At 40.7% G+C, this 26,832-nt stretch overlaps 1 protein-coding gene across 3 annotated transcripts; it reads left to right on the top strand.

Annotated features, from left to right (window-relative positions):
• The first annotated feature begins 262 nt into the window (after positions 1-262).
• TAMM41 (TAM41 mitochondrial translocator assembly and maintenance homolog) lies at positions 263-26,391 on the top strand. Of its 3 annotated transcripts, none has more exons than XM_075183168.1 (8): positions 263-654; positions 1,910-2,092; positions 3,502-3,594; positions 6,416-6,566; positions 10,122-10,267; positions 11,857-12,022; positions 18,472-18,534; positions 26,241-26,391. In XM_075183168.1, exons 1-8 carry the CDS (start codon positions 517-519, stop codon positions 26,306-26,308), a joined length of 1,008 nt encoding a protein of 335 aa, XP_075039269.1. In that variant the 5' UTR covers positions 263-516; the 3' UTR covers positions 26,309-26,391. The 3 variants fall into 3 exon arrangements, with proteins under 3 accessions (XP_075039269.1, XP_075039270.1, XP_075039271.1); XM_075183169.1 differs by lacking the exon at positions 26,241-26,391 and adding an exon at positions 21,506-22,373; XM_075183170.1 differs by having other exon boundaries at positions 542-654; positions 1,938-2,092.
• Positions 26,392-26,832: the final 441 nt, after the last annotated feature.

The following is a 26,832-nucleotide window of genomic DNA, read 5'->3' on the forward strand; positions in this document are numbered from 1 at the left end:
TCAGGCATAGTATTTACAGTCTAACATAAATACTAAATGATTCAAATATGTTATAAGAATTATAAATTATTTTACCTTTTGTGTTATACTGTATCACTATGTTTCCACAAACACTTGTCTCCTCTATTTGAAACCATAGTCAATACTAAACACTGCACCCTAGCTCAGCCTGGCTAATCGAACCAGAGCAGACAAGAGCCAATAGCAAGAGCTGTTAGACATGACCTATCAAAGTGTGCGTTCCACAATACCCGGAAGTGAGCTTCATGTGTGTAGGATTGGAGCAGTGCCCTGGTGTCCTCTGCTGTGTGTGAGCTGTGTGCCTTTGAATAGGAAGTGTTTTGTGTTATGTTTAGGGCAGTGGTTTAGCTGTACACATTGTGCTAAAGTTTCCTATGCTGTATATGGAGGTTGAGTGCTGTTTATATGCATTGATTCCATGTTAGAGCCCTTGCACAATGTGTGGAGTATGAGGTTAGTGTTGTATGTATTGTAGCTAGTTGTGTGTCTCAGATTATGGCTGTACAAGCCCTCCAGGGCACAGGGTACCAACTACGCCGGATACTGACCTACTTCCCCCAGGATATCAGCCTTGCCTTTGCTTATGGATCTGGGGTGTTCAGACAGTCCAGCGCTCCCCAGGCTAGTGCCACAGTAAGTTGGGGCTAATGGGGTTCATCCTAACTCAGGGTATTGATTTGATTATATGTAATGGGAGATCACCAGTAAATATGATTAATGTACCCCTGTAATAGAATACAACTGTACAGTTCCCCAGACAGATCAGTAATAATACCAGTAGGCGCATATCACACTGTCCCAGGGATATTTCAGTGTGTATTAATGCTCAGAAGCACTTGTTGAAATAATCTTTATATAATAGCCAGGTTATTCTGTCAGTTTTGTAAACATTTGGGGTCTGATTTAAGTCTGAACGCAACTTGCAGATAAGTTGCGTTTTCATAAAAAGCACAGAACCTGTGCGCAGATCCTACCATATTCAAATCTAAGTGATCTCAAATTACATTTCTATTTGAATTTGGATGAAAATACGCTCTGCCTAAGCAGTATTTGCTGTATGTAGGCAGAACAGTTTGCAATATAGGCACAAGGTCATTCAAAAGAAGTTGTATTTTTTTTTTGTTGGATACATAAAAAGATGTTTTCAATATACAGTGTAAATACAGTGCTTTTTTTTATAGTCTGTCTTGCATACAGCTGTTCTGTGATATCTAGGCACGCATATGTGTAGTTTTTAAGATTATGCAGTGACAGTCATAACTATCAATTAGCATTTACACCTGCACTGTAGCTGCTGCAAATGATATGTCTGAAACCAAGCGCACTCACACTTGAATTGGCCGCATCTGTGTCGGATCACCTTTGGTACACCATTACTGTACATGGCCAATGTTAGACTGCCCCTTCTCTCCCCCGTTCTGCCTCTCAAGCCATAGACAGCTATAAGTATCATTTGTTTATGGACATGAATTGCGTTCATTGGCGTAAAGTCAGTTTCTGAGCATGCACAGAGCTATTTTACACAAGATACTTTATGTACATTGATGTACATCTGAACATGAATCGGACCCTTGGTTTCTACCTATATTTTCTGAATGTTTTATGTTTCATTTGTTTTTTTTCATAACATATAATGTACCAGTTTTTTGTTTGTACTGTTGTGGAGAAAACTATGAACATGTCCAGCTTTACAGCCATTTAATTTAGGAACCAGAGTCTCAAGCAAGGAGGATATGTTGATGGTGACAGGTGGAATAGAGTTTGTGGTTAATTTATTTTTTCTGCTATGGCTATGTTTTTATATACATGCTATGTTATGTATGTTATAAGGACTCAGCTTTTAATATAACATTTCCTGTTAATCATTTTGATGTTGTCTTTTCCTTAGAACAACATGCTGGACTTTGTCTTTGCAGTTGATGACCCAGTCACATGGCATACTATGAATCTGATGCAGAATCGGAGTCACTACGCTTTCCTGAAATATTTAGGACCAAAACAAATTAGTAATGTGCAGAATAAGTACGGTGCTGGGGTTTATTATAACACGCTGGTGCCATGTGATGGGAAGGTAAGTGAACTTATTGCACATTATATTGCTAGTAATTTCCCTTCTTCCCCATAACAATTTTATGGACTTTTCTATATTATAAACACTTCCCCTGTTATTAGGCATGGCTAAATCTTAGGAGCCATGTAGCCAATTCGCCTGAAAAAAATTACCACTGGAATCTAAGTCTTGGAAATCTTTAGATTGTTGTCTGTTAATGTACATTTCCATGAAAGATCCTGTTAGCAATCCTGCTGTAGGGTGACGCCTCTCTCTATTCAGCCTTTGATAAAGCCAGACCTACTTTGAATGTCAGAGATCTGTTTTGACAGTTACATATTGTTGATCATGTCACTGGTGCATAGACTTGTTTAGTGTCTCAGATCCAGAGCAAACATTGCTGACATCATGCAAACCACTTCCTCACATCTGTTTCAGTGATCATTTATAGTAACTGCACCTGTGTTGCTAAATAAAATTGTTTTCCTAAATAAGGATTTGTCTTGATTAAGGGTTCTAAAATAAGTACACCTTTATGGACATTTTTATTTTAAATTATACCTAAAAGACCAAAGGGTCCCCATGTAACTTACTTAATTGGTCGGACACATACTCTAGCAGTGTGTATCTAACGTTACTTGAGGGGTGGATCATACGCAGTCTTCTGCATCTGTCCAGCTCCATCATTGCACCCTCTGACAACTTCAGCAATTTTTAAACCATAAGTGTAAAACAACAAAAAAGTTCTTCCTGATGATTTTAAAACCACCGATTTCGGGAAAGATTATGTGGTGGCGAAGCCAGGTTATGTGCTGAAGACTGTATGTAATCTCTGCCCTTAACCAGCAAGTGCCATTACCCCTCCTGAGGGTCTATCCAATGAGCAAAAACAATAAGGCAACTACCTGTAGTGTCAAAAATAGATTCCAAGGGGTCAATAATAGAACAAATAATAGCATTGTAAGTAGTTGGTTTGTAATGTGTTAATGAATTGAATGTTATTTCATGATAACAGGTTCATAGTAAAAAGGATGTCCACACATTTTTTTTTCATTATTCATATACACCTAATGAGAATTTTTCCACCATGAGGCAGCAGAAAAATGAATAATAACATTTGCAAGTTATTTGAGTTTTCATTTGGGGTATAGCTTTATACATTTATACATTTGAGATTAATGTTGTCATTTTGAAAGATAATAGCATTTGCCTTTTTATATGGCGTAGTAATGTCAACTTAACAAAGTTGTAGGTGTAGGGTTTCCTGTATATGTAACTTTTTGATAAAATATCTTTTGTATTCATAAGTAGATCCACTTATATCGACACATATGAAAAGCTGAAATATGCTTAATATAGTTAAGGTCTGTTTATCTCTTTATCATTCTGCAATCATTCCGGTTCGTCTAACAAAGCTGTCTCATTTTCAGGTGATAAAGTATGGGGTTATAAGCACTGATACTCTCATCGAAGATTTGACGCATTGGAGGACTTTGTACATCGCTGGCCGCCTACACAAACCAGTAAGACCAGTGCAGTAGCCACTGAATCCAGGATCTGGGAAAGAACATAAACTGGTTATAATTCAATATTTGTATGTCACAGTTGATAAAACGATGTATTAAACTATTTTATTTTTTTTCAGGATTAAGTACAGGCTTTCTTGGTTTATGTTAATGCTATGCCAAGCTTTCCTTGGGAAGAGCAATCATTATATCATAAATATATGTTAGTGATCTAGACCATATGGAAAACATCATGTCTTTACAATTCTCAGGAATTCAGGGGGAGCATGGGTACAAAATGTCTTTATGGGCAATATGTGTTTTGTGGGCCAATAATTGGAGAAACGTGAACTTTATAATAACTCGGAGCCGAGCAACTTAGAACTCCGAGGCAAGCGACAGGGCATGGTGGGATTGTAGAACTAAAATCCCAGCATGCCCTGTCTGAGTTTATCCCATTTATTATATGTTTTAGCTGTTATTCTTTTTTATATATGCATTCTCTATATTAACATAATGAATAGGGGTTAACTATATAGTGAAAACGGCCTATTGCCTTTAAGTATTACTAACCCTAAAATGCAAGTTGCTTTATGTAAAAGAGATACTACTAATAAAACACACACACACATAGTGAACATGGAATTATTTGTGAATTCAGTAACTCATTTAACAGGAGCTGAGACCTTCCAATCAGGTATTATGGTGCTGGCGTCCAGTTAAGTGCTGTGTTCTCTACATGTCTCATAACACAGCAGATTTGCCTTCCCAGTCCTCAGGAGCCTGAGAGCTGTTAAAGCGACAGTCCAGTAGCTGTTATCTGGAAACAGGGGATTTGCTTGGCAGGGGTCAGGCGCTAAGAGAGAACTGTCAAATCTTGTATAGGAATGTTTATACGTATGTTAGTGATATAAGGTGCATTTATAAGTTGGATCCATTTGTAGAGTTCACCAAAATCCAATGTTATACGTCTTGTGTAAAAGGAAATTTTGTTTATAAGAAAAAAATAGCTTTTAGTAGATGAATTCATTTTTATAACTCGCCAGCATAACTTGTATTGGCTCCAAAAGGTGGAAAACAACAACAAAATGCAAAATGTCTTCAAACCTGTGCAACTTTTTTTGCAAATACACTGTATATGTAATTCTAGTGTATGAATCCCCACAATTTGGGAATGGTCCTGGCCTAACATATAGCTTGTAACTTGCCAGGCACATAGAAAGGAATATCTGACACAGCAGCTCTAAGTGTTTCAGTGAGTGTCACTGTATTGGCTGTTTCCTGCTTTGTAGAGAGCTGGGCAATGCTGAAGGTGACCAGGCAGAGGTCCTGGCTATAGTAGGTTTCGGGACACTACTAAATGCAGTCACTTTGTTCAAAAGTACCATTATTGGTTAGGAAAATTATTTAGTAATTTACCCATTGGGTGACATTTGGATGATAAATAATTTTAATTCTGCTATGCAATAAATATGGCAAATCACATGTAAATAAATTCAAATATACAGAGGAACAAGATTCTTTTTGTAGAATAACCACTGTTCACTTGTATTACTGAACCCTCAAAAAATGTAAAATAAAGCAAATAGTATATCTTGCTTGTAAATGCAATATATTTTTCCTGATACTCTCCTTCTCTCCCCTGCGTCTCTCTTGTCTGTCTACCCCACCCCTTATATTGTACGCTCCTTTGAGCAGGGCCATCCCTCCTCCTGTTTCCACCACTTCTAACTCTGCTCTCCAGCTACTTAGCCACCCCCCGTCCCCTCTAGCTCCCTCCTCTCCCCTCTGGGGGTCTCCCTGTCATGCGCGCCCTCCCTCTTGGGCTCTGTCGTATGCGGATCTTCCCTCTCCCCCCCCCCCCCCACCCTCTCTAGCTGTGCTTTGAGTTTACTGAGTTAGTGTGCTTACCGTTTACTGTACTGTGCTGTCTCACCTCGTATTGTATTTCGTTTGTCCCTGAATGGCGCTACGGACACCTAGTGGCACCCTATAAATAAAAATTAATAATAATAATAATCTACCTTTACATGTAGCACACACATACTGGGCAGCTTTATTTTCACATTGCGATTTGGATTGGAGCTAGGTCACGGTCCCCTCCTAAATCAGTCCACATACTTTACATTTTATGCCCCCGCAGCTCAGCATGGTTTTGCAAAGATACCAATCTCATTTTATAGCTGGATTTACTTCTAACTCTAAATAAGACCCATAGGGGTTTGAAAAAGTGGAGATGTTGTCTATAGCAGCCAATCAGATTCTAGCTGTCATTTTGAATAATGTACTAAATAAATGATATCTAGAATCTGATTGGTCGCTATCTGTTTGTCTCTTATAAACCAGATTTAATTGTAGGCTACATGGTGGGCTGTGTCTTGTGGAGTTTGCATGCACTGCATTGCTCTACTAGTCCCATTCATTTCTTTTTTACGAATGTTGCATAATTGTATTGAGTATTTTTGTTCTGTGACAGTTTGAAAAATGTTCCTCTAGAGGGCAGCAAGTTCATGTAATACATTTACAACACCAGGCTTTGCTATGGGAATACATTTATACTTAAGAGCCCTTGTATTCTATAAACGTAAATTGCTTCAGACATCAAAATTTCGATTAGCAGCAACAGGAGAGAACTAGCTAATACTGTACATCTGTTTGCCTGAGGAACCTGTTTCTAATTCTCCGTGGTGTAACAGACTAATATTCAAACCTATAACCAGAGGTCAGCAAAGGATTTATAATTGTCAGCTGTCTGACATTTTTCTTCCCTCCAATTCTGACAGCCTGTTCATATACTAGGAGGTCATATCTTTACTAAGTACAATCCTCTCCTTTACAGGTGAAAGTTCTAGTGCAGAAAGAGAATAAGCTGCTCCATTCAGCGCTGACCAACAACCTGAAGAGTGCCATCACCGCTTCTTTTCTTATGTTACCTGAAAGCTTTCCTGAAGAAGATCTCTACTTGCAGATTGCTGGCCTCTCATACGCGGGTGAGTCTTCATTAGATGGACATATATTCATATCTGTACAGAATAGAGGTTTTTGTATGGAACGATTTATGATTTATGCTTGTTCAAAAGCATACATTTATACGTTTTAGATCATAATCGTATATCACAGTAACCTGCCCAGCATTTGTTTTTGGTTGGTTACATCCTCTGTGAGAGTGGATCTAACCTTTCCTCTCTGTTTAGAATATTTCTATGGGAATGGATTATAAAGCAGGGAAATGGGTATGTGGCTCTAATCGCTCTCCTCACTGGGGTTTCAAACACCGGTAATTTTCTGCTTTGGTTTACTTTTTAAACCAAAATGTAGTTGGGAAACTATGGTAATATAACTATTCCACTGCAGTTTAAATTGAAAAAAGAAGCCATTAGATGTACTTAATCACCACACTCAAAATCCCAGCCCTCCCCAGCAAAACAGCAATCCCGCTAACCTCATCCACATTTCTGCACTTCCTTCTGTGCTATCTGGAATGCCAGGACAGTTTGCAATAATCTGGCTTCCATCCATGACCTCTTCTTCACAAACTCCTGCAACCTCCTTGCTATCACGGAAACCTGGCTGTCTCCAACTGACTTCCTGATTGATGATCCCGCTAATCCTTCCACCTCCAAAATTCTCTCCCTTTTATCCTCCTGTGGTCTTTCTCTAAGGACCTCCTCTCCCATTTCTGTCTCTGACTCCAACAACTCCCCCTTCCCACTCTCTCACCACTTTTCTCTCCTTTTACATCTTCCCACCCGGTTATTTGCCCCCTTTCCTAAGGCTACTGACATTCTTGACCCTGTCTTCTTTCCCCCATCACCACCCTGACCAAGCTGTCTCACTCTACAATTGCTTCTGCCCTGGTTGTCACTCTCAGCCTACCATGATCCCCACCTCAAATGTGGCATTCAAATTGACCTGCTATCTACATCCAGAAACGCTCAGCAGTGCGAGATAATTTTTGAAAAAAACGCTCTTACACAAATATCTGATTTCCTCCAAATCATTCAACCTCTGTCGCCTTTTGCCACCTTCAAATCTGTACTCTACCGCTCCCATCGTTCCCCCTGACAGCACTGGACTTTGCTACCCAATTCACCTCCAAACACCATCCACCATGACATCTCCTCCCATTCTTCCCATCAGGCTTCCTCTTCTCCCTCTGTGTGTCCCCTTTACCCTATCCCATCTCACCTACTCTGATCCCTCTCTCCTGAAACCTGCTCCCACACCTCTTACCTCCTCAACCTATCCTTCTGCTCTGGCACCAGGTTGTCTGCAATTGCCTCATAACCTTACTCTCCTCCCTCTCTCTCCTCAATTCAATTTGGCTTTCGATCCCTCCACTCCACTGAAACTGCCCTCACCAACGTCACTAACAATCTCACTGCCAAATCTAACGGTCATTTCTCTCTCCTACTTCCCCACTCAGTTTCTCCCTACTTGTGTCCACCCATCCCCTCTAGACTTTAAGCCCATCCCCTCTAGAATGTAAGCTCCCATAACCAGGGCCGTCTCTCATATTGTTTCCTTTATGTAATTATCTAACTTTGCAGGTTCTAATTATGTAAATTTGTTGTATTTGTGTAACTTTGTCACTTATGTATTTTTGTTGTATGTTTGATCCTCCTATGTACAGCACAGCAGAACCCTTTGGCACCTTATATATAAGAGATAGTAATAAATGCCAACCAACAGAGAATGCTGGTGGGTACATCATTAGAAATTAGCCTTAAGGGTCAGTTAAGCTGGCATTAACCTACAATGTTGTATTTTTATTTATTTTTTACATACAGATTGGTGAGGTTTAGCAATACAGTATAACAAATCTAAATCATATCTGAAATTGGTGATTTTTCTTTCCTACCATTGGGGGACACTGCGAGACATTGGGTATAGTAGGTGGGACTAGGAGTTTGTTACTTACACTCCTCCCCTACTATGCTTCTCCTGCCTGGGAGATAAGTCACGTAGGTATCGGCTCCTGCCTATACTTGTATTCGTTTTAGGTTTTTCATGTTTTTATTCTAATTCCCTTTCCGGTGCAGCGCAGGACTCGATCTAAAGACCCAGAGGAGTGAATAAGACTGCAGCTCTGTTCACTCTGGGTCCTGGCGCAGGTAAGCAGCAGCCTGGTCTCTCTCTTGACTTGCACCTCGGCCACAGTACTCCCGAGAAACGAGCAAAGGGGCCACATCTTGTAAGTCTGCCAATGGCAGCAGTTCTTTTGGCCATATAGTTATATATTTATCGGCCATATATACGGCCACGGCCACATTACTTTAAGGGTGGGCGGGACTAAAGCTGTAACAGTCTATCCTCCCCACCCGCCCGACATGCCGGCAGATTCCCCCCACCCCTAGACACAAGCAGCGGGGGTACGGAGAGAACGATCGCTCATTAGGAGGTGACTCGGTTGTTGTGAAGAGCACACTCAGCCTGGGCAGTTAATACATGCGTGGGGACTCTGAGGGCCGACAGCCATATGTTAATATGAGTTGATCGGCGGTACATGGAGGCAGCCATAATAGGATTCCGCTAGGCTCCCGCAAGGTGCATCTCCCGGTGCTCTACATCAATTTCAGCGCCGGTTTTCAGGATATCGTCAGTCTTTTCTTCGGTTCAGCCCTCTTTGGCTCTTTTTCTGTTATTCCTCCTTTTTCTGTCGCACTCTTCATCGGCTGGATGTGGTTCGGGTCTTTGGTGCCAGATTGACTGCAGGGTCTCTAGCCGTGAGACTAATGTCCTCTTCGTTCTTTTGGACGCTCAATAGCGGGGCTGGTCCGTTCTCATGCCTGCTACATCCTTTCCACCATTCAGTGGGATGTTTGCAACCCTTATCCTGTTAAGGTGAATTTAGAGCTCAATTGCCAGGACTGTTGGCGTTTCTTGGCCAGTGTGTCAGGGTGCTTCAGTTAAGCAGTAGTTGTGCAGGGTGGCAACACCCACATCTTCTGCAGAGTTTCTTGGTTGCATGCCTTTGCATCCGCTGATGCAATCTTTGGCGCAGGATGTTGTGTGAAGCCATTCCAGAGAAATCCCTCCCTTAGAGGCAGCTTTGGTATGTCCCCAATGTCCCCCAATGGTGGGAAAGAGAAAAGAAAATTTTTACTCACCGTAAAATCAATTTTTCTGACTCCATTGGGGGACACTGCGCACCCTCCCTTGCTCTGAAAGTAGTGCTGTCTTTGGTGCTATTTTCTGTATTGCGTCTTCTTTTTCCCTGGCTTGGTTATAGAAAACTGAGGTCTGAGCTGGAGAGGAAGGGCATAGTAAGGGAGGAGCGTGAAAAACAAACAGGTTGATAAGTGCGTAAACTCTTAGTCCCAATGTCTCGCAGTGTCCCCCAATGGAGTCAGAGAAATCGATTTTATATGGTGAGTAAAAAATCTTCTTTTTGACATTATTTAACTTCTCTGGTCTGAATATTATTATTACTTATACTTCATTTAAGGAAAGAAGAACAATACTGATTGTCCTCTACTGAAAGCAGCGTGATTTTACATTGCAAATTTTAATAATTGAAAACTGCTATCGTCCCTTGTCGTTAGGTGACTTCCGGATGATAGTTGGTGAAGATAAAGGCAAGGTGATGAACATTGTCAAGCCGAACATTGGCCATTTCCAGAAGTTGTACAGTAATATATTACAGGAGTGTAGTCAAGCAGTGTATAGACCTGCACAGGGCATTATAGAGGTAAGCGCCAGATAAGTGTATATGATATATAAAGCACATGGTGTGGAGAAACTAATTGTGAAAGCAATATATGAAATGAGGGAAATCTTGGCAAGTGTTCCATTGCAGACACTTTCACTATTATGTCATGGTCATTTAAATGCTGTAGCTACTGTTCTTTTGCTATTACTTTGGCATTAAGGTAATGTGGGCAGCATGGTGGCTCAGTGGTTAGCACTTCTGCCTCACAGCACTGGGGTCATGAGTTCAATTCCCGACCATGGCCTCATCTGTGTGGAGTTTGTATGTTCTCCCTGTGTTTGTGTGGATTTCCTCTGGGTGCTCCCACACTCTAAAAACATACTAGTAGGTTAATTGGCTGCTGACAATTTGACCCTAGTCTCTCTCTGTCTGTGTTTGTGTTAGGGAATTTAGACTATAAGCTCCAATGGGGTAGGGACTGAAATGAATGAGTTCTCTGTACAGCGCTGTGGAATCAGTGGCGCTATATAAATAAATGGTGATGATGATTAAGGTTATGTTGGTAAATACAAATAATACAAATATGCAAGAAAATAACATTTTTATTGTGCACATATATTTTACTGAACATGTATCAAAAATGTGTGGCAGTGTACAGCCCATTACCCTACATCAGCCTCTGTCGTTGTTATTTGTATTATCATTTATGAAACCCCAATATATTACACAGCAATGTGATGTAATATAAATAAATTATGTGCAATGACATGAAACAGAAGGTAAAGATGGACATGCCTAAATAAGCTTACAATCTATGATGGGGGATACCTTGATACATAAGGTATAGTTGTGTCTGAGTTTATGGCAGAATAACTGTTGGCGCTGTTGGTGAGCAGAGATTTTGCAGCTACTGTAAGACAGAAGCATTATCAGCCACCAATAATAATGCAGTCATTAGTGATTAGCATGTTTGTGCAGCGTACAGAGGCATGGTATGGTTGGAATTAGGAAAACGGATACATGGAATTGAATGTTGTGGTGGCAGCTGCTGCCACGGAGGTCACCAAAGGAGGAGCTCAGCCACCAATCGGTGATCTGTTTGCCAAGTGAAGTAGGTACAGAACTAGTCTTGCCCGTGTTTAGGCACTGGAGAGCCAAAGCTGGGATGTCATTTGGTTTGGGAAACGGTTAGAGAGTGGAACACTGTATGAGTGATTTTAATCATACCACATAAGTTCGGACTACAACTTTGGGCAGCAGTTGAACAATCTGTTACGGATCTGCACTTTCCCCGACTGTGAGGACTCCTAAATAACCACAGTCTGGATTCAATGCTGTATGAAATGTCCAATTACAACTGCTACTTCATAGGCGACCTGAAGATGGTATGCTGCTCTTAGATATGTCTGGCCCAGTTGGTAAATTATATTAATTTTTATTTATATTAATTAGTAGAGCATTTCTCAGAGTAGATAATTGCAAATGTGAAACTGTTCTATGAATAGTTATTGAAATTATCTTACAGTTGCTTAAGAACGATTTTTAGAACTAAATTAGTAGCTCACTTTTGAGTCTACCTTATATTTCACTTTATACACTTTCTTGAGCGTTTTTGTTTTATGTTTCAGGTAGATAAGAGTCCAGAGGGGCAGTTTATTCTGCTGATGAATTTACCAAAGACTTTACAACAGAAAATAGCACTTCTTGTGGACCAGCCGGGGAGGAATCGGGACGTGGAAGAGGTATTGTTACAAGTGGCTCAGGATCCAGACTGTGGGATTGTGGTGCAGCAAGGTAAGAGCTTGATAATGAGAAGGTACCTCTGATTTATGATAAGATAATGAGGGTTATTTACTGACCTTGCTCAGTGGTTGAATGCTACACTAAAACCATAGCAACCAACCATTAATGAGCTTTTGTCTGTCCAGTGTAAGTTATATAATGAAACAAAATGTCTGATTAATTACTACAGTTTTAGTGCAGATTTGCACTTTTGTTTGTGTATATGGAGGGGTATACTGACTTATTTTTGTGTACTTCTTCATCCGCTGTGACAGTGGATCTTTCTCATTTTGAGGCACCCTTAGGGTCACCATAATTTTTTCATGGCCAAATTAATTTACCAAGTAGTCCCCCACCTTACCACCGACCCTGGCCGCGGCACCCCTGTGCTGTAGGCAGTTATACCGGCACAGGCGGTGGAGTGTTCGGAAATGTTATATTAGAGCGTGTTTTAGTACACACATAGGTGTGACCCCTATATGACAGTGTCCCAAAGTCAGGGGTCTTACTTACGACTTGGAATGGGTTAGTGGGTACTCAAAGTGCATCCTAGTCCCTGGAAGGGATTAGAACAGTGGTTCCCAAACTTTCTCAGCTCGAGGCACCCTTAGGGTCACCATCATTTTTCCAAGGCACCCCTAAGCAAAAATAATTACCGGGTAGTCCCGTTTTTTAAGTAGTTGGGTCAAAATGACGTAAGATGTATTTAGACCCCTTCACCATCACATTGTGCCCCTTTATTATATCACTCTGTGTCCCCCTCTTCGCCATCTCACACCCTGTGTCCCCCTCTTCGCCATCTCACACCCTGTGTCCCCCTCTTCGCCATCTCACTCTGACCCCCCCCCTTCAGCGTCTCTCTCGGTCCCCCTCCTTCAGCGTCTCTCTCGGTCCCCCTCCTTCAGCGTCTCTCTCTGTCCCCCTCCTTCAGCGTCTCTCTCTGTCCCCCTCCTTCAGTGTCTCTCTCTGCCCTCCTCCTTCAGTGTCTCTCTCTGCCCTCCTCCTTCAGTGTCTCTCTCTGCCCTCCTCCTTCAGTGTCTCTCTCTGCCCTCCTCCTTCAGTGTCTCTCTCTGCCCTCCTCCTTCAGTGTCTCTCTCTGCCCTCCTCCTTCAGTGTCTCTCTCTGCCCTCCTCCTTCAGTGTCTCTCTCTGTCCCCCTCCTTCAGTGTCTCTCTCTGTCCCCCTCCTTCAGTGTCTCTCTCTGTCCCCCTCCTTCAGTGTCTTTCTCTGCCCCCCTCCTTCAGTGTCTCTCTCTGTCCCCCTCCTTCAGTGTCTCTCTCTGTCCCCCTCCTTCAGTGTCTCTCTCTGTCCCCCTCCTTCAGTGTCTCTCTCTGTCCCCCTCCTTCAGTGTCTCTCTCTGTCCCCCTCCTTCAGTGTCTCTCTCTGTCCCCCTCCTTCAGTGTCTCTCTCTGTCCCCCTCCTTCAGTGTCTCTCTCTGTCCCCCTCCTTCAGTGTCTCTCTCTGTCCCCCTCCTTCAGCCTGTCGCTCTGTGCCCCCTTCAGCCTCTGTGTCCCCCTTCAGTGTCTCTCTGTGTCCCCCTTCAGTGTCTCTGTGTCCCCCTTCAGTGTCTCTCTGTGTCCCCCTTCAGTGTCTCTCTGTGTCCCCCTTCAGCCTCTCTGTGTCCCCCTTCAGCCTCTCTGTGTCCCCCTTCAGCCTCTCTGTGTCTCCCTTCAGCCTCTCTGTGTCCCCCTTCAGCCCTTCTGTGTCCCCCTTCAGCCCTTCTGTGTCCCCCTTCAGCCCTTCTGTGTCCCCCTTCGGCCTCTCTCTGTCCCCTTCGGCGTCTATTCTCGTTATTCAACTGTTTAACTTGTTGAGTTTGAGTTTGTGTGTATTATTTATTTATATGTGATCAATGTTTCTTAATTGCATGGAAAATATCTGCGATATAGAAGTTACTTTCTGTAAAAGAGCAACAACTAAATGTCACTCATATACATTTGAGGGTTTGCACACAACTCTGAAGTGCACTGTAAATGTGTGGTTTGACAGTGATAAGCTCGCTGGCTACATGCACAGTGCATTGCAAATGTAAAAACATCTTAAATTATATGTATTTGAACTCTTACATACATATATCCTGATATTAGTAGCTTTTTATATAAAGCAAATTATATTTTAGGGTTATTGGTCATTTTATATAATATATATAATAGTATATTGTTGTTGTTCGTATTGATTTTGTTTAAACATTGCTTTAGCTGACCTGTTTGATTGCTGTTAGATTTTTTTTGTATTATAATTATTCTTTTGGGCTTGTTTCATTGACATCTATACTCAGGAGGAGGCTGCTAGTTCTTATCTGATACCTCCGTCACTCTCAAAGAGAAGATACAATGGCAGTCTGCTTTGGATAGTACCCGAAGGCATTTATTTTACCAGCCCCTTCTCTTACATCTGTTAATATTGTTGACATGAGTTCCGAAGAGTATTTTTTCCCCCTTAGGGTTCTAAGCCCTAATAGCCTGAGATATGACTGATTGAAGAGAGCCCCTGCTGCTGACAGATTAGCCCCCCCCCCAAATCCACACATGCACAGTCCTAACCTAAACATTCTGCCAGAGGTATTAAATTTTTTTTTTATATGTTTCTATAACAATGCATCAAAACATGGGGGTGGAATATGAACATTAAATACAAATGGCTAAGTTGGTGCAATTCCAAAAATTATTGTTTTAGAATATAGGCTAGTGGAACAAACAGGATGTTACATGAACAGAATGTAACCTGAGAAACGTGTCAAGGAAATAATGTAGCATAGAAATACATACATTTTTATTCCATCCTATCTATGCTGTCCACACAGGCAGCAATAAAATACGTGGCTCAGAGGCTACCACAAAAACAACAACATTTTCGGCATAGTTTTCTCGCAGACTCTTCCTTACAGGTGTGATCAATGTATTTCTATTGCCCGAATGGTTTCTTGTGTGAACGTGCCTTTAAAAATATTGCAGGGAATTCAATTGTCCGCAGAGCCCCTCCGAAACGGTCACAGGTGCACTCCGTGACAGTGTAACATTGCGGAATTCCCCTCACACCCCATTGAGGTGCAAAGGAAAATCTATGATGTTCGGGTACCGTAGTACGTAGAAAAGTGCGCAGCCGCGATGTTCAGCACATCGCACACAATTGAATACCCCCAATTGAGGTTTATTTATTAACCAAGTACAAGTGTCTAGTAACCTATAGCAATTGATTATGACTGACCCTAGTGCAAGGTAGACAATGAAATTAGGCAATGACTAAATGTTTGCTATGGGTTCCTGTAAGTATGAATTTTAGCTAATAACCATGCTACTTACTTACTAAAAAAAGAGAGGAAAAAAAAACACCAGGCGCTAGTTAAGAAGAAATAGTAAAGTCAAATTCAATAAATTCTTTTATAGCAGGATTTAAAGATGTTTGAGATAAACCTGCAGTTCTCCACATAAAACAAGTACTGTAACTTCAAATTAAGAATAAAGGAAAAAACAAGTGGCAGCACTGGTAAATCAGTAAAACAACATATTTATTACATAAAAAATATAAAGTCAAATTATTGTGTTTACGCACAGCAGGTCAATAAACAGCACCTAATATCAATATGACTTCATGAATAGAAAAAAAGCACTATTGTAGCTGTTATAAAGACCCAGGGGTAAATGTATCAATCTGCGGGTTCTTCAACACCCGCGTGTTCAGCCTCTTCCGCGATTAAATTTCAAGCGGCGCTGCATTGTAAAGGGTTAACTTCCCTTTACAATGCAGCGCCGCTTTAAATTTAATCGCGGAAGAGGCTGAACACGCGGGTGTTGAAGAACCCGCAGATTGATACATTTACCCCCCAGTGTCCAGTAATGGCATGAAATACAGGAGAGTGTCTAGCACAAAACCCCTAGGTACAGAAGTATAATAAATACATCCAAACAATTGCAGCTTTTATGGAAATAGATCCAGCGATAGTAAGCTGTATATATGGAGTCCTAGCACACTATGTGTGCCACAAACATCTCCTCTTCAGCAAACAAATATCTGTTGTACTTTACAGGGACTAGTGCTTATCTACTATATAAATGCCTAGTGGTGTGTGTGGGGGGGAAAAAAAAAACCAAGCTGCAGCGCCACCTGCTGGGCAGAGTTATACACTGACCTATATATTTCTTGAAGGAGAAGTGACAGTTAGGAGTGGTTGCCGGGGGTGACAGTGGGGAGTTTTTAACACCTTAAGTAGCTTGATGAAGATGAAGGATGAGGTGATGGAGAAAAATGATGAAGTGGTGACATGTGGACAAAACCACGTTAAAAAAGGGCGCTTGCGTCGGGAAGTAACGCTCTTCCCCTGAGGAGGCCTGGGCTAAGCCCAAATGCATGACAAGAACCTTTTTAACACCTTAAGTAGCTTGATTTGACTAGAATGCATGAGTATCATGCACGGGTTAACTTGTTCCTGATATCCTCCTTAGAGTCCGCAATAGGATCCTTAAAGTTGAATGTAGGTGTAAATATAAAGTGCTAAGGAGATTGATACTCCAATTCGTTATCATGTCTCAATGAAAAAACGTGTATACACGGAAAAAAAACGGGCGCATCTGTGCTCGCCGAAACTAAAATCCGTTGCATACTCACATTAAAGGCCTTGTGCCTCAGTGTGTTTCACACCCCATCGATGTCACTAGTTCCCAGTGAATTCATTGGCTGGATATTGGTTCTGCCCACTTATGGTGTCTCTCACTGTAAATAGGTGTCACACTTTAAGGGAAAACTGTGATTTTTGCATCCCATATTTTATAGTAATGGTAAAATCTTTTATTTTATATTCCTCTTCTTACCTGAGGATTAATCTTTTAGTGGTTTATTGTTGCCTGCGGAGAGCTTTAGTCAGGATAACTAGTAATCCCTAGAATAAAAGAAACCTCTAAAATAAAGCTATATATAAATTTAGTCCAAGTTGATGAAATTTGAAAAGACAACTTAGAATATTTCCTAATATATCTTCCCATGCCCGGACTAGACTGAAGGTGTTTCACGTTGTATATATTTTTATATTCTGTATCACCAGTAGCTTTTCAGTGTCCTTCAGTAGACTTTGGGTGATACACTTGGATGACATCCCCCACATTGCTCATCTGACTGATTGAGTGACCTGAATGTTTACAGGATGTACAGAGAAGAAGAAAAGGGGTTGAGTCATAAAGCACTCCAGGGGGTAAATGTATGAACCTCCGGATTATTCATCTCCGGCGAGTTCAGTGTCTTCAGCGCTTAAATTTAAAGCGGCGCTGCCTTGTAAAGGGAAGTTTTCCTTTACAAGGCAGCGCCGCTTTAAATTTAAGTGCTGAAGACACTGATCTCGCCGGAGATGAAGAATCCGGAGGTTCATACATTCACCCCCAAGTCTAAGGGGGTCACCATAAATGGTTAAAACAAAACTTTATTGAAATACTATTAAAAAAAGATCAACCAGAAACTGATAGGCAAATATGTTTAAAAATGGTAGTTGTGAAAAAGGTAGGAAAAGTGATTAAAATAGAAACCCTGTGGTGGGATTGTTCTTAATCTAGATCAAGAACAGTCCCACCACAGGGACAATAAAGTTTTGTTTTAACCATATATAATAACCCCCTTAGACCTGGAGTGCTTTATGATTCAACCCTTTTTCTTTGTCTCTGTACTATTATCATATGTTGAACCTAGCACCCCCTCACTTTATACATTATTAGTGAGGTAGGTCATAGCTTAGTGCGGAGTCTCCCCTCCCCCTCTTTCCTGGTTTATGTTATGTTTACAGGAAGTATCCGCACTAGTGAGACCAGCGTTCACATTGTCTGAAACGCGCCACAATTAGAAGCCGTTAAGCACTGGGTTCCTGGGGCTGTCTATACAGGAGAACGAAGCACCAGTATACCACTAGCTTTATAATCAAAGGTGATACAAACACTCTCACACTGTAGAAACAGTGACACATTATTCTCTCAGGGAAGCACTGTCAGATGAGAGCGCTTGTGTTGTAGAAGTATGGCACCTAATAGTCGCTGGAGTCATGTCAGATGAAAGCCTGCTTGATGAAGAAGTGTGGAATGAGCCACAGGGCAAACTTCTTCTAGTGTTCCCAGTGGGGCTACCTACAGCTTAAACTTTATTTCTAACAACGTCACTGCTGATGTTTTTGTTACATTACATTGTTTTTTCTATTTTGTATTGTAAGGCTATATTATGATATTTGACTATGATCTACATGGCTTAGCTCTACTATCATAATCTATCTTTTGATTGTTCATTATTAGTAGCCTTATTGAGTTTTTTTAATTAGAATTTCACAGTCATAGAAAGATTGATTTCTGTTATTTTATGTTTTCTTCTAATACTAAAGTGGTGTCTGAGCATGGATTGATAGTTTACAATGTGTGAAAATAACTTAAGCTAGATAATAGTTGCCCTTTGCTTGCATGTGATCAGTAACATCTGTTTTCTCTCTCTTTACAGCTATTATTGGCATAGTGAAATCGTCCAGTTTGACTCAGAGCGCTAAAGGGATAGTGACTGCTGGTAAGGGCTCAAGTCATCTGGCCACGTTAGGCCACTAAATGCTCTAAATTAATACTAATAATAATAATATTATTCCACAGCAATATAACTCAATAAGGGTTCAATTTACTGTTAGGAGCAAATCCAGCTGAAGGGTGAAAACCAGGTTGTGATGCAAGGGGCTCAGATGTTTTTGGCACGCAGGGAAAATGCTGCCTTCATTCTCATGTAGCACACACGTACTGGGCAGCTTTATTTTTACATTAAGGTTTAGGATGCCTACCTCAGCCATCTGTGGCACTGTTGGTGTTTTATTGTGATTTATTGACGTTGTCAATACAGACCTTGTGGTAACAGTACCTCAGATATGTCACTGGCTCCTAATGAAGTGATAGATTACAGTCTCTTGGATAATGGTTCAGAACACAAAATGATGTATGTGCCCTTTAAACCAGGCTGCTCTCCATTGTGGGAGTACCCTGGTGTGAGGCAGCAAGAGGGCCTCTGTAAAGCTTAGCATGTTCTGATGCAAACCCACATCCTGCCTGCCTGTGAATGGTCAACTGGTCCCCACATCTGCACCTTTTGCCAGTTGTAAATTGGTTGAGCAATAGTTTTGTTTGAGGAGACCATCATGGGAGGTCTGTGTTGGTCCGTGGGAAGCCTGTTGGATGATTTCGGAGGACCTTTTGATAAGTTGGTACTCTCACTGAATTAGGGCCATCCTATTAGCCAAAGCTCCTTGGAAGTGATGGATGGTTTATACTTGTACGCTTATATTTGCAAAAGCATGCAACTGAGACTTATGTTTTTCTCATTATTTTAAAAGTCGGTTTATTGAGTTGTTTTGCTGGCTGGCAGTGTTGGAGGATCTTGTTTCTTTGTATCCGCTGTACAAGTAGGCTGTTCAGGAAAATATAGAATCTAGATAATAGACACAATTTTTTCCTGTCCCCCTCATATCCTTTCAAAGCCCCCAGAATTAGGTCACCCATTCTCTGTGACACAGATGCATTTGAAGTGAGTGTCACACAGAAAGCATGTAATCCCAAACCAACAAAACAAACGCTACTACCCAAAAAAAATTATGACCTCTCCTAGTCCTATTCCCACTTACTCCTACCCTAGGTATTTGTGCATATGTTGCTTTGCATCCATATACTATTACAACATACCTTCAAGAGAAAAAAAGGTCTAGGACCAAAATGATGTATAAAGTAAATGTATCTGGTATCCCTTTACTTGGGAGATTGCAGAAGTAAAAAATACATTTGCTTTCATTAAAAACGATGTGTCTGATCTCCTGTTTCGGAGAGACCCACCCTCCTAACCTCCGCCGAAGTGCTCTTGCAGTAATGGGAGAGGGGGTTAAATTCAATAGCAAAGTAGAAAACCACTTAAAAACTAATTATTTAAGAGCCATTGGTGCACCATGATATTCTGTTTGGCCTGACCAACAAATAACCTGATATGACTAATGTCAGCGAAAAGGATGAACACTTGGATCTTAACATGTGTGACTAGATTTTTTGCACCTTGCTAGGAAAATAACCCCACAGTGTTGTAGACAGAGGAGTAAACTTAGAGAAAGACTGGGTTCCTAGGGGAGCTCCTGGTGGTTAGTGCTCGGTCATTTTTGCTCAGAGTATATTCACCTACATAATAAAATAAAACAACAACACCTCATATTTTAGAAGGGCTATACATTTTGTAATATTTCACTATAAATAGATACTTTATTGCAGTGTTCTATCCTTGGTGTCTTCAACACTAAGGGGCATATTCAATTGTTGGCGTTACTGGCCAAAGTAACACGGCGCGCGCACTATTACCCTCATTACGGTAATAGTGCACGTAAATACCGGGAGCTGCCAGCTGAAATCCGGCTTAGTATTACCGTAATAACGGTAATACTTTTTACGCCGCGGAAAATGGGAACAATTGAATATGCCCCTAACAGCTATAGTTAAAGTCTGCCTGGACCCCACCTTTTTAAGCAGCTATTTAATGGTTGATGACTCCTGTCTTCCCCCTGCTAGCTCTACGTTATTGGCATTTGCTTTTATTATGTTTTTTTTGTTTTTGTTTTGGTTTTTGTTTTGGTTTTTTATGCTTTCTATGTAGTTTTTTGTATTCATCTGTCTTCAAAGCTATTTAGTGTCACTGATGCCATTGCTTGGAAATGCTTAGTCTGTGAATATAGGCTGTTTAAAGATAACTTAAGAGGAGCATCAGAGTAATATACTAAAATTTAATCAAATAATTTAAATAATATCTTAGACTGTGATTGTTCCAACCAGTGATTACATCTCACTGCAATTCGCTCTGATATTTTATTGTTCTTTATTTTTTTTATTACAAATCGAACAAAAATATTTTTTCATTATCTTCATCTGTTATTACTTAACACATAATCTGCTACTAATTTTATTTTCTGAAAAAATGTATTTAATCAAGTTGATGGTTTTTCTTTGGACAATTGTAGAAATCATCTGCATTGCATTAGAGATTGCACAATTGTGTGATGTGTTTAAATTGGCCGGGCTGTGTACTGGATTGAATGGATTTATCATGTTAATTAGGGTTAGGGAACCTGCGGCCCTCCAGCTGTTATGGAACTATAGGCCTCATCTGGGCATGCTGGGAGTTGTGGTTCCACAACAGTTGGCAAGTCTCAGATTGCTTACCTCTGTAGTGTCACTATACAGAGTGCACTGTGCAGCTGTTTTCTTTGGGGCTCCTCCAATCCTCTTACAACCCCAGCCAAAAACTGGTGTGGAGGTGTTAATAAAAAATTGGGTATGGAAAAATTGGATAAAGGAAAGATGGGAAATCCCAGCACTACCAGCTTTTACTGAGATGTAGTGCAGCTTTAAAATGACACTTTGACCCATGAATATTTTTTGATTCAGTAGCACATCACACACTAGCCGTATATCATGTTTTCCTGTTTTGTTATTTCCCCTTTAATTTATATTTCCTTTGCTGCAAGCCCCTTCCTGGTGTCATGGCATCCAATGCAAGTGAGAGGGAAACCCCAGTATGGTTTTGGGTACGGATGAAATATCCACTTTGATTTAGAGTTCCCACACTATATCCTGAATACTGGACCCATCAGAGGTGCTGACATTCACATGCGGAAATTTTAGTAAACTGTCCGAAAATGAAAAGTAACATTGTATCTCAAAATAAAACTAATTTTTAAAGTCTGGGATACATTTACATTTCCAGTAACAGGTATTGCACTGAAATCTAATCTGTCAACAGTAATTTATTCTAATAATTAAATAAGACCTTTTTGTATATTTTACTGATTGTTCAGGTTGCCGTTTAATAAAAAAAATAATGGGGCATATTCAATTGTTAGCGTTACTGGCAAAAGTAACGCGACTTACACACTATTACCGTCATTACGGTAATAATGTGCGTAAATACCGTTATTACGATACCTTTCACTCTGGATTTCAGGGAGCTGCGAGCTGAAATCCGGCTTAGTATTACCGTAATAACCGTAATACTTTTAACGCCGCGCGGAAACTCAACAATTGAATATGCCCTAATGAGTCATAAAGTCGTCCACCGTAGAGCATTGCTAATTTAATCTTAATTACATAGAAGGTGTCTCTTGGCTTTACAGGCATACATGCATTTTATAAATCCAATCGGAAGCATATTTGGTGTTTTTTGTTTTTTTGTTTCTCAAATTTAAAAGGAGCATATACAAACCCAACCATACATTAGTCCAGGGGCGGCCAACCAGTCAGAGACTAAGGGGCGTATTCAATTGTTAGCGTTAACGCTAACAAACGAGCACTCAAAAAATCTTAGCGTTAATACGGTAATTACTCGCGGAATTTCAGCTCGCTGCTCCCTGAGCTGCGAGCTGAAATTTCGCAAGTAAACTACCGTATTAACGCTTTTCGCGCACAATATTACCGTATAAACGGTAATATTTTTTGAGCGCTCGTTTTTCAGCGTTAACGCTAACAATTGAATACGCCCCTAAGAGCCAAAAAATATCTGTAGGTACTGCAAAGAGCCAACTTTACCTTTAATATGTGTGCGCATATACATATACCCAGTATAAACATGCGCATACATAACATAGTTTACAATATCTTGTAAGCAAAAAAGAAAAGTATCCTACATGTTCAGAATAATCCTAAAATTAGCACAGCTCTGGACTGCACAGCTATTACCTTACTGCTGTGTCCAGCGGAAGAGGGTTCAAAAGGCTACTTAGTCTCTCCACAGTAGTTCACGCTTCTTCCGTGTCCACAGTCCCTCAGTCCTCTTTACATGCCCATTGGATTTACCCACATGCAATCAGATCTCCCCATGTGGCCCTTATATACACTTAAGACTACGCACGTTATCAGGCCTCTCTGAATGCCATCAAATCTACTCGTATGCCCCAGAAATGTCTGCCAAATATTCCCACATGTCCACCAGACCTCCCCAATTGCCACACTATACCTCCCCACCTGCCACCAGATTTCACAACATGCCCCTTACGTGCCATCAGAACTTTCCATATGCCCTTTACATACCCTTCAGCCTCCCTACATGCCATCAGATCTATCCACATTCTTCATACATATCATCAGACCTCCACACATACCCCTTTCATGCCCATCAACCACCACACATTCAGTCAGATATACCCAAATTTCCCATACATGCCATCGGCTCTCCTCATACTCTCCATACATGCCCATCAAACCTCCCCACTTGCCTACAGACCTACACACATTCCACTACACTCTCCTCCTCCTTCCCTGATGGGATTGTCTGTGACACTGTGGCCTCCCTGCATTGTTCAGAGGAGGTCACAAGACGCGGCTGCTCTCGGTCAGTCGAACAGCTGAATGTTTTCCAATCTGCCCCTGCCGGTGCCTGGACAACTATACTTTGTTTATGCTTCCGGCCAGGAGCCACATTTCAAAGATCAAAGAGCCACATGTGGCTCTAGAGCCACAGGTTGGCCGCTGCTGCATTAGTCGATGACTGTATTCTTAGATTATAAGGTCACTTCCATTTCATATCACTGTATGTGTATTTGTCCGTATCATGGTCCCCACAATGTACAATGCTGCGTAATATGTTGGCACTTTATAAATAAAGAATAATAATATTAGTCATGCTTATAATGGACAAATTGACTGTGTCCATTAGTACAGTAAATCATGTATTTATTATACTTCAAATACTAGAGGACAGTAGGCTGTAGAGGAGAGGAGGTTATTTTAAGGCTAGTATAGGGTTATACCACAGTCTTAGTGGAGGTGCCAGCCTTATCTTACTCATGTTCTTCCAAAATAGATATGAAATATACAGTACAAATTAACTTTTTCTCCTAAGTAGAAGTTTCTTCTTTTTGATCACCACATTCCCCCTTTGTGGGTGGCTGTAGGCACAATATTGTGGATCATTTGAAAAGTCAGACCTAAATGGGCACAGCCATAAGCTCATTTTCATATAATCCAGGCAGAATGACCTGGAGTATAGAGCTCAACTGTCATTGCTGTTGCCATTGTTCCTCCTTTGGTGATCTCCACCGCCGCCCTGGTGACAGCATCTGCCGCCTGACATCATGGGTGACAACCGCCCTGGCTCCAGCAGTGAGAATGAAAAAACCCTTATACCAGGAGAGGAAGGAGGTTCCGTTAAATAGTAAAGGACGGTTATAGTTGACATGAATTGACTGTTTTCAGATTTCTACAGTAACTGGTTTATGTTTCTTATCTCCACCTCTCTCTGCCTCTCCTCGTTCCAACCCACTGGTACCTGCACAGAAGTGGCAGTTGCCAATGATTTCTTTATTTTTGGTGGCCGACTTAAGTAGCCATGTGCACCTTCCCCACCGCCAGCTGCAATTGTTATTCCAGTTGCCTTATGTATGAGTTGTTCCCCACACCTTTTAGATTGCAAGCTCATTTGGGCAGGGCGATGACATGAGACTTCTGTTTCATGTCATTGTGTGTAGTTTGTTTGTGTCGTGATCTCCTCATAATAATAATAGATCTGTGCCAGGAGTGTTTACTGTAGCTTGACTTCAGTCAATATATGGGAACATGTATTATATACATATGTACACAATTTATAAATGTAAATAGTAGCATTGTATGGCAACTTGTTCGTTGGATTTAGCAGTCCTTTAAATGGTCGAATTCATGTAGTTGGTTAATAACATATGAGACCTGTAACAAATATCTTTGTGCCAGCGGATAGACGGCAGATACCTGACTCAGATTTGGCTATATATAACCCCTATGGCTACAATGTATATTCCTTGTGATACTTGAAGAAAAGCACAAGATACTGAATTCCATAAGGCATCATATTTAGTGTTTACAAAGAAGTGAAAACTTCCGTTTGTTCCACAGGTACTTTGGGCATATGACATCTCATGTTTCTGATAGATGATCCAGAATAAGAGCCTTGACAATACTGTATGTTCTCCATTAGTCTTTGTATACCGTGGATACTCCCAGTATTGTCTGTGAGGGAATGTACTCTGGAGTTCTCCCCCAGGCAGTGCTTGCAGTATGCATAAGACAAAGCCTATGGGTATATACACTGATGAATGCATATGTAGGCTTATGAACCAGGGACTGAGCTAATAAAAATTAATTTAAATCTTGGTTAGCTTGGCGATAAATAAAAGCCTGAAAGAACGTCTGAGTATGGAGGCAAGAGGTAAATAACTTAATTTTAGTAATTGATAAAATAATTAACATCTGGGGGTAAATGTATTAGGCAGCAGATTCTGCAAGTCGACGATATTTGGCGACTTCACAGAGGAAATTTAAAACAGCAATGGCTTTTAAGACAAGTTTTGCCTTGAAAGCCATTGCTGGTTTAATTTTCCTCTGCAAAGTCGCCAAATACCGGCGACTTGCAGAATCTGCTGCTTAATACATTTACCCCCTGGCTTGTAATGGGCAAAATGATAAATGGAGATCTATCCTGTCTAGCGATGGAGATGGTTAGATAAATGCATCTAGATCTGTAAGGTTTAGAAGCTCACTAAACCTCACAATTTATGTTAAAATATATGACCAATAGAAGAAAAATACATAACTTAGTCCTATTCTGACACATACTTGCCTACTTTCTGACTCTGTCCTCCAGGAGGATAGGTCATGTGACAGGAGTAGAAGGGGGCGTGGCGAATCCCACAAAATGAACCTGTTTAGGTGACATGTCCACTATAAAGGTTACTTCCATGTGTTTGCATTGAAACTTTTACACACTTTTACACACTTTTACAAAGGACAATGTTTGCAGCCTCTTCCATATTGGTCCCTCCAGTACAGATGATGGCCAGTGGAGGGAACTACAGGCTAGATAAGTGTGGCAAGGATGCTGTTGTTTATCCACCCTCAAAGATCTGTGATAAATAGCAAAGTAAATTATGTACAGTATAGATCCTATAATTCATATTCCCTCTGTCGCGTCATTTAATGATTTAATGTATACCTGTTGCTTACACAATTTCCCACTTCATGGGCTGAATGAGTGTTCCTCAGCCTCAAAATGCATTCTATAACAAATTCAAAGATTGAATTGATAGATTGATGTTGTTGCATTGAAAAATGAATATAAAAATAAAATTATATATATATATATATATATATATATCTATATCTTGCAGGAAATTGATCTTTTAATGGATCAGAGTTGCCCAATTTACTGTAGCTAATTGTACCTTTTTTCTGTTTCAGGTGTTAAGAAGACGATTTCATATAGTGCAAAGAAACTCTACAAAATGATTAGGAGTCTGCGCTCATAGTAATTGTGATGTGTATGTTGATACTAGTATTTCACTATTTATATTCCTGATTTTTATAAATTAAATAAAAAGTGTCTACACTCTGGATTTGTTTTTTATAATGCTCAACTAAGTATACTGTTATAGTTTTCCTCCGATATTAAGTATGATTCCTGTCACACCAGTGATTTTTTTCACTGTCTGTAAATATCTCCTATAAAATTTGCTACAAACATGTGGGTATACGATGGTCATCAATTATTGTCATTGTGGGATGTCACAGCAGAGATTTGCCTCAGTTGCTGTTGACAGCAATTTAGACCAGCGGATAAAATACAGCTGTAGTGTGTGTGTGTGTGTGTGTGTGTGTGTGTGTGTGTGTGTGTGTGTGTGTGTGTGTGTGTGTGTGTGTGTGTGTGTGTGTGTGTGTGTGTGTGTGTGTGTGTGTGTGTGTGTGTGTGTGTGTGTGTGTGTGTGTGTGTGTGTGTGTGTGTGTGTGTGTGTGTGTGTGTGTGTGTGTGTGTGTGTGTGTTATTACTGATCTT

The sequence above is a fragment of the Mixophyes fleayi genome, chromosome 8, assembly GCF_038048845.1.
Source record: "Mixophyes fleayi isolate aMixFle1 chromosome 8, aMixFle1.hap1, whole genome shotgun sequence".
Classification (NCBI taxonomy): Eukaryota; Metazoa; Chordata; class Amphibia; order Anura; family Limnodynastidae; genus Mixophyes; species Mixophyes fleayi.

Bases quoted from the DNA above. Each gene is read 5' to 3' on its own strand.
- TAMM41 (XM_075183168.1), top strand. From the start codon at position 517: ATGGCTGTACAAGCCCTCCAGGGCACAGGGTACCAACTACGCCGGATA. The intron at 6,567-10,121 runs GTGAGTCTTCAT...CCTTGTCGTTAG, and splicing joins TGCTGGCCTCTCATACGCGG to GTGACTTCCGGATGATAGTT. The intron at 10,268-11,856 runs GTAAGCGCCAGA...TTTATGTTTCAG, and splicing joins CTGCACAGGGCATTATAGAG to GTAGATAAGAGTCCAGAGGG.